Here is an 8850-nt window from a genome sequence, read left to right as displayed (position 1 = left end):
TCTTCCCCCAGTGATTCATGATACCAATTTATCATATATCCACTCCCCATGGGCATAATTGGCATATGGATCTGTGTCTGTACTCATTATATTCCTGTTAGTTCCTGCAATAGTATCGCATGTTTTAACAGTTGCTTTAAACATTATAGCTTTCCAATATGTCTTAATATCAGGTAGTGTGAATTTGTTCTCCCTGCTCTTCTTTTTTTTTTTTTTTAATTTATTTATTATTTATTTATTTTTGGCTGCATTGGGTCTTTGTTGCTGGGCACGGGCTTTCTCTAGTTGCAGCGAGCAGGGACTACTCTTCATTGCGGTGCACGGGCTTCTCATTGTGGTAGCTTCTCTTGTTGCAGAGCAAGGGCTCTAGGCGCATGAGCTTCAGTAGTTGTGGCATGCAGTCTCAGTAGTTGTGGCTCACGGTCTTACTTGCTCCATGGCATGTGGGATCTTCCCGGACCAAGGCTCGAACCCGTGTCCCCTGCATTGGCAGGCGGATTCTTAATCACTGTGCCACCAGGCAAGTCCTCTGCTCTTCTTTTGAGAACTGTTTTAGTTATTGGTAGACTTTTTCTTCTTCCATGTAAATTTAGAATTAGCTCCAATTCCATTTAAGTCTTGTTGGAATTGCATTATAGTTATGATCATTTTTGAGGGAATCAACATCTTTACAATGTTAAATCTTTTCTTTTGTAAACATTGTATATTTCTCCAGTTACTTAAGTCTCTTTTAATGTTTTTTAAAATTTTTTCCATAAAGGTTGTGTGCGGCTTTTGTTAAGTCAATTCCTAGATTCTTTAGTTTTGGTTGCTTTGACATTCTATCTTATTTTCTAATTGGCTACTGCATGTATAGGAAAACATCTGAGTTTTGAAACATGGATTTTTGTATACAGAAATAATGTTGTTTGGGTTTTAATCTTTTTAGTTCTAATAGCTGTCTTTGCTTAATTTTTAATGTAAATAACCATATAATCTGCCATAAATTATATATTTGTCTCTTTACTTCCATTCTGCGAGTCCAAATGGCTCTTTTTTCTTATCATCGAATTTGTCAGCACTTCCACTGCTATAAGGAGTAGAAATAGCATTAGCAGGCATTTTTTTTTGTTGTTCCTAGCCTTAGATGTAAGACTCCTAAAGTTTCCCCATTAAGTATATTTTCTGTAGGTTTTGATAAGTAGCCTTTAGCAGTTTTCTTAGATTTTTAAGACTTTTTATTGTAAGTAGGTATTAAACTTTAGCAATGACTTTTTCTATAGCTATTGAGATAAACAGGTGGGTTTTCTCCTTTAAGTCTGCGAATATGAATTCCATTGGTTGATTTTCTGATGTTGAATTATCTTTGTATTTTTAGGAAAACCCTACCTGTACAAAATTTTTTTTCTAATACAATGTTGGATTCAGTTAGGTAATATTTCACATAGGATGTTTGCCTTATTCATACATGTGATTTTCTTTACTTATACCTCCTATCCAGTGTGGTATCAAGGTTATTCTAGTCTTATAAGTGAGTTGGAGTGTTTTTTCTCTTTTTCTTTGCTCTGCAAAAACCTGTATGAGATAATATTAATCTTTTCTTTAAAGATTTGGTAAAATGTTACCTCTAAAATCATCTAGGCTCTCTTTTTTTGTATATATGGGAATTGCCATTTCAATTTTTTGAATGCTTATTAGCTTATTCAAGTTTTCTATTTTTTCTCAGGCTAATTTTGGTTTTTGATGGTTTCCCAGAAATTTTACACTTCATCTGAGTTTTCAAGTTTATTGTCATTTATGATATTTTGTATCTAGAGTTATTTCCCCTTTGGTTTGTGTCTTCCCTCACTTTTGACATTCTTAAACAGATTTGGCAGTGGTATGTCAAATTTATGTTTTTTAAATAATTAAATTTTACTTTTTGTTAATCTCTGTTTTAGCCCTTATATTTTAATTTTTTTCTTCTTCTTTATGTTTACTCTGCTGGTTTTTGCCTATGAGTCTGTTCCATAAAAAGAAAAACAATGGATTAAATTACTTATTACTTATACAAAAACATTTATTATTTTTATAATTTATAACATGCAATGTCACTTTTACTTTGATATACAATAATTATATTAAAGATGTAATTATTTATAAAACTAATAAAGGGATACCATTATGATTTTAAAAATTCAAACAATATAAATAAAGCAAGAGTTTCCTTTGAAATTCCCTATGCTAAAAACTAACTGAGTGGTTAAGAGTTTCACATAGCTATGAAATGGCATAGTCTAGATTTGAACTGAGGTCTTCAGATCAATTTCCATGCTTTTTCATTAAAAGATTTCTTCTTCAGTGTATATTTGTTTAATGAACATATGAATGATCTCAAGTGTAGTAACTGCCTTCACCCTTCACATGCTGGCTGATGCTTGAAATTCATCCTTAAAATTTCATTCCTTTTTGCTTAATGCCTTAACATGATTGTAAATTATAGTGCTTATTGGTCAGGCACGTACAAAGGAAATCTTTTGATTTCAAAGTGTTTTGTGCTTTTTAATGCCTTATCTCTTCTCCCCACCCTCCCTCTCCACACCATAAACAAAAACACTTACAGAAACAGTATGCTAATTATTTCTGCTAGGAATCCTTAGAATTGTACTTCTATCAAAATGTGTTTTACAATGAAGATCTTTATTTATTTTTAAATGTCACATTATGATGCAAATGACCAATAGTAGTCTCTTACTTTGCTGGCAGGAGGGTTAGAGTGTGTGTCAGTTAGGGTTCAGAGGGTAAGAAATTTATTGCAAGGAATATTACAAGGAATTGAGGGCTGGCTAGGCAAATCCAAAATATATAGGGATAAAGATGTGATATGTATATATATATATATGTGTGTGTGTGTATGTGTGTGTGTATATATATATATAATGGAATATTAGTCATAAAAAAGAGTGAAATACTGTAATGCCATTTGCAGCAACATAGGTGCACCTAGAGATTATTATATTGAATACTAAGTGAAGTAAGTCAGAGAAGGACAAATATCATATGATATCACTTATATGTGGAATCTAAAAAATGATACAAATGAACTTATATACAAAACAGAAACAGACTCACAGACAGAAAACAAGCTTATGATTACCAAAAGGGAAAGCGGGGGTGGGAGGAGGGAGGGATAAATTAGGAGTTTGAGTTTAGCAGATACAAACTACTGTATACAAAGTAGGTAAACAACAAGGTCCTAATGTATAGCCCAGGGAACTATATTCAATATCTTGTAATAAACTATAATGAAAAAGAATATGAAGAAGAATGTATGTATATTTATGTATAACTGAATCACTGCTGTACACCAGAAACTTAACAAAACATTGTAAATCAACTAAATTTCAATTTGTCTATGAAAAATCAAATACCAGTCAAGCTAAGAAGAAAGAAAAGAGAATTTTATGTGAGCCAAACTGAGGATTATAACCCAGGAAACAGATTCTCGGAACCTCTGAGAACTGCTCCATTGATCAGGAATTAGAGGTGCAGTTTTAAAGATTTTTGAGAGAAAGAAATTATGTATCATATTGACAGATTAACATTGTATCTATAGTTCAATCAACAAAGGTTTTTTTTTCCTTTTTTTTCAATTACGCATGTACAGACAAGCCTTTGGTCAATGTGACCCCTTTTACCTTTGTATGAGATGAAAAATAAATATATTAATCATAGAATTACAATGTTATAATGCTGGAGCCTGAAGAAAGGAGCGGACTTTTTCTCATAGGTTGATTTCATCCTCCTGCTTTGAGGAGGTCTGGTTCAAGTGCATAATGTAGATTGACATTGCACATTGGGAAAGGCCTGCCACAAAGGGGGCATGTCATTTGTCCTTTTTTTTCCTTCTTTCTTAGTTTGATTGTCCTGCCACAGAATATTTATGATTCTCATCAGATTAAACGTTTTTTTTAAAAGGTGAAAAGGCAAACCATGGACTAAAGAAAGTATTTATAATACATGTGTAATAGGTTGAATAGTATCTCCCAAAAATATGTCTCCACGTCCTAACTCTTGATACCTTGTGAATATGATCTTACTTGGAAATAGGGCCTTTGAAGATGTAATTAAGTTAAGGATTTTGAGATGAGATCATCCTGGATTTAGGATCCAGGATCCAAATCCCCATACTGGATCTAGTGACCGGTGTCCATATAAAAGGAAGGAGAGAGAGATTTGAGACAAAGAGACACAGGAGAGAAGGCCATGTGAAGATGCACGAGAAGATAGAGGCAGAAGTTGGTGCCATGTAGCATTAAGCCAGGGAATGCCTCTAGCCACCAGAAACTGGAAGAGGCAAGGGAAGGAACCTAGAGACTCCAGAGAGAGCTCAGCCCTGCTGACACTTAGATTGTAAACATCTGGCCTCTGTAACTGTGAGAGAATAAATTATTTGTTGTTAAAAAACAAACAAACAGTAGGGCAAGCCATCAGTAAGGGCTGAATGGAAATTCTTGGCCAGGAACTGACACTGCAGTCCACAGGCAGAATTCCTTTATTAGGGAAACCTCGGTTCTGCTCTTAAAGTCTTTTAACTGATTGGATCAAGCACACCCAGATTACCCAAACTAATCTTTTACACAGAGTCAACTGATTATAGATATTAATCACAAATACTTTCCCAGTAATACCTAGATTGGTGTTTGGTTGAATAACTGGGTAGTAGAACCTACCCACAAAGTAGGTATTATTAGTACTCTGATTTTGTAGATGAGGCTCAGAAAGATGAAGTGGCCTCACTTGCAAAACTGTATCTCACTTGCCAACTCTAGAAAGAAATCCCTGGAGTTTCCTCTGAGCCATGTGCAGGCCAGCAGCAGCAGCAGCAATCCACGGATGTTAGAAATGCACACTCTGACCCAAAGAATCAGAATCTGCAGTTTAACAAGATCCTTAAGTACAAAACTCCCAAGTACAAAATTTGAGAAGCAGTTGCCAAGGATACATCAATTTTCTAAGTCTCACTTCTAATTCAACACACACACACACACACCCCGCTGTACTCCAAGCTCGGGAAGTGAATCACACAAGAACAGAGGGTAGTGGAGAGGTCAAAAGGTTTTCCTTTATTGCTGCTGGCCGAGTAAGCAGGAATCCTTGTCTGACACCCTAACTCCACCTCATCTCACCCCTCCTCTTTTTAGCTTTCCCTCACTAAACGAGCTACTGACAGCTAGCTACGCCTAGGCTGGGCAGAGCTTTGGAAACTTTGACGGGAGAGGGAGGCGATGCAGAAGTTGGGGGTGAAAGGAAAAGCATTCTTCTGGACGCATTGCCCGCTCACAACAATTCTTTGCCTTCTGCCCTTAAGAAAAATGGCGCTCGGAGTAGATCACTTCCGGTTACGGAGCCAAACCAAATCGGGAAGGGCAAGAGACCGGAAGTGACTGCCCTCTTGCTTCTCCTCCCACCGCCTCCCAGTCTTCCCCCGTCTTTTGGGAGAATGAGGCGGTTTGAGGGCTGTGGCTGAGGTGTGGTTGCTGGGTGACAAGTCGGAGCCGGGACAGGGTGAGTGCCCGCAGCCTCGGCCGCAGGCCGGTTCACTTTGCTCGGGTGACCTTCGTCCTGCCGGGGGCAGGGGGCGGGGAGTCGTGCGTGGGGCGCTCTGTGACGAGGCGCCGCCGCAGTCCTGCGGAAAAGGAGGGAGCTGCTGCGGTTGCGAGTAGGGCTAGCGGCCGGGTTAGGCCCGCGGAGCCCGCGAGCCCGGAGCCCGGAGCCCGGGGTACCGTGAGCCGGGGCCGGCGTACGCGGGCCGGGGGTGGGGTCTGGCCCCGAGCCCTGCGGGCGGGGCTCCAGCGCCTGGTGTGGAGGACTGGGAAGGCCTTTCTCCAAGGTCGGCGTTCACCACCAGCTGAACCGAGTTGTTACCCCCACCGTGTTTTCCCGCTTGTCCCCTTTGGTCAGTCATTTCCTGACGCTTTGGAAGGCTCAGCCTTCTTTATGGCCCTTTTCCTCCATTTGACACACATGCATACCAGGATTAGACTGGTGTGTGATCGTTTTTGTTTGGTGTCTTTTCAGGAGAAGTTGCCACCAAAACTTATTTTTCTTAACTTACACTCCTTGAAGTTCTTGGTACTTTGGCTGGAAACGTTAATACTCGCTTTAAGGCTTTTGCCTCCTTATTTGTTGCGATGAGAACTACCTCTTTCTAAACGTTAGTATTGCATTATGTTCTTGGAATTTTATTTCCGTATTATGTTCTTGGAATTTTATTTCCTCATTCTGCATATCCACCTCCACCCACCTAGAGGTCCAGGTTGAAAAACTTAATAACTTAGTTACTGTTCGTGAACTTGGCTTCATGTCACTCGTTGCCGTGTTCCCTGATGTAGTTAAGAGTCACATGCAATCAGAATTTGGCCAGTTTCATCATCAGCAAAGGGAACTAAAGTAGAAATTGCAATCAAGATTTTGGCCAATAGAATTCACTTATTTTAGTGGAATATCACCCAAAAGTAGTCTTTAATTGTCTGACTAAAACACTTCTCCCCCAGGGACTTCCCTGGTGATCCAGTGGTTAGGAATCTGTCCTGCAATGCCGGGGGATGCAGGTTCAATCTATCCCTGGTTGGGGAACTAAGATCCCACATGCCACGGGGTAACTAAGCCCGCGCTCCACAACTAGAGAGCCTGCATGCCCCAACTACAGAGCCCACGCACTCTGGAACCCCCCGCGCCGCACCTGAGGCAGCCAAAAAGTAAATATATAAATAAAACACTTCTTCCCCCCAGAAATAAATCTAAAAGTTTGGAAGTTTGTTTCATTGGGGAGTTAATGTTGCTGGAAGTGTTGTTAACTCACATGTCTTTATCATCCAGTTTAATTTGTACTTTCTAACTCTTTATTTTCAGCATAATGGCAGAAACTGCTTCTCCACTGAAGCACTTTGTGCTGGCTAAGAAGACAATTACAGCAATCTTTGACCAGTTACTGGAGTTTGTTACTGAAGGATCACATTTTGTTGAAGGTTAGCTCCTCTAAGTTTTTCAAATAATTACTTTTGAAAATATGTAAAGGTGCTTTATTCTTTCAACCTTGGTTACTGAACACATATAGGGGATTGTGCTCTATGAGAGATACCATAACAAATAAAACCCATTTCTGCCCTCCAAAGGAGGAAGATTGAATTATATTAATAGCAACTAAGAAAGAAGTGCATATGTGAGGTCCTATTCTAAGCACTTTATTTTATTAATAACTCATTTAATCCTCAAATCAACACTGAGGCAGATTTTAATCACACTCATTTTTAAAATGAAGGAGGGCTTCCCTGGTGGCACAGTGGTTGAGAGTGTGCCTGCCGATGCAGGGGACATGGGTTTGTGCCCCGGTCCGGGAAGATCCCACATGCCACGGAGCGGCTAGGCCCGTGAGCCATGGCCGCTGAGCCTGCGTGTCCGGAGCCTGTGCTCCGCAAAGGGAGAGGCCACAACAGTGAGAAGCCCACGTACGAAAAAAAAAAAAAAAATGAAGGAACTAAGGCACAGAAAAGGTAAGCAGCTTACCAAAGATCACGCAGCTAGTAAATGCCCAGACTGAAAGTCAGGCAGCCCACATTTAGCCATTATACTTATCACCCCCATCAACTCAGCAGTTAAGCCAAGATCTGAGACCTATCTTATCTTCTCAAATGAGGCTGGGATGCAGTGGGAAAAGGGCAAAAGGAGTTTTCTTAAACAAAGTGTAATTGTTCAAACAAAGGTGGTGAGAATGTCATACTGGGAAATACTACTTTAGAGATAATTGTTGACCTTCAAGCATACAGTGAAAAGGGAGGGATTCTGTAAACTCCTGTGACAGTGGGAAAACAGTTGGTAGGTTGGTAGAGTCAAACTTTTTTCCTTGTCTTTCCTAATTCTCTTTCACCAGATTTTGAGTTTCTTGAGAGTAGGGATCCTGCCTTATTATTTTGTCCGTATTACCAGATCAGACACAAGTTTTGCTGTTGAATGAGGAAAGAAATACAGGTTCGGAATCTTAGTTTTCAATTTGGAAAGAATTTGAGCTGGCATGGTGACTTTTGAATAATATTTTATTCTACAAAAGTTGATGGGAAGTGAAAATGAAGTTAAATGTAACATCTGTGTATTGAGCATGTAATAGATGCTAGGAGCTATTACTCTAGGAGCTAGTGAATGCAACTTTAGAATCTGAATTCAATGTTACTGTTATTGGTGGGTATTGAGCCAGTAGACACAACCAAACCACAGATCGGAAGGATTTATTACTTGCAGCAGGTAAGGAGAACACTGGGGATCTTTCCCAAAGCAGTGTGTCCCCAAACAGCAAAACTGGGGAAGTTTTAAGCTAAGGGTACATGTGTATTCATGAAGGGGCTTGAGCAGAGGAGAATTCAGCATAGAATTGGAGCAAAGATCAACAGAGTCCAGGTCTTGGTTGACTGAAGTTAGGAGGGTCAACATCATCATTCAGTTCTCCACCTGGGTGGGGACTTTAGTTCCTGCAGAACGCAAAGATAGATAGATGGATAGATAGATAGATAGATACACACACACACACACACACATACATGTATGTCTCTTGAGGAGGAACTAGGACTCTACTTTATCACTCACAATTGTTTGACTGCCTTTTCTCTTTTGCTGCATTCCTTTGTTCCCTTAAGATCATCGATTACTGAGACCTGTTCAAGGGCGAGCATTGTGGCCAGGCTTAGATCACAAAATGGCTTAGGCCAGAATGGATTCTCTTAAGTCAAGAAAGCCATTTCTGGTTCTCTTTCTCCAGGGACCCCCTAACCTATCTGCTTACATTACTGGTTCTAAAACCTCAGAAAAAATTGTTGCAAAAAAGAGGCAAGCAAGTAA

The 8850-nt window shown here is 39.6% G+C and overlaps 1 protein-coding gene across 1 annotated transcript in view; it reads left to right on the top strand.

The window, feature by feature from the left end:
* The first annotated feature begins 5462 nt into the window (after nucleotides 1-5462).
* The window catches only part of MFN1 (mitofusin 1), a 33842-nt gene continuing 30454 nt past the window's right edge, over nucleotides 5463-8850 (top strand). The window contains exons 1-2 of the mRNA XM_007466699.1: nucleotides 5463-5526; nucleotides 6874-6989. Coding sequence (XP_007466761.1) covers nucleotides 6878-6989 — 112 coding nt within the window. The 5' untranslated portion in view covers nucleotides 5463-5526; nucleotides 6874-6877. The remainder of the gene's footprint in view (nucleotides 5527-6873; nucleotides 6990-8850) is intronic.

Source organism: Lipotes vexillifer, unplaced genomic scaffold (assembly GCF_000442215.2).
Source record: "Lipotes vexillifer unplaced genomic scaffold, Lipotes_vexillifer_v1.1 scaffold258, whole genome shotgun sequence".
Classification (NCBI taxonomy): domain Eukaryota; kingdom Metazoa; phylum Chordata; class Mammalia; order Artiodactyla; family Lipotidae; genus Lipotes; species Lipotes vexillifer.
Note: the sequence above shows the minus strand (reverse complement) of the source record. Positions and strands in the feature narration are given on the sequence as shown.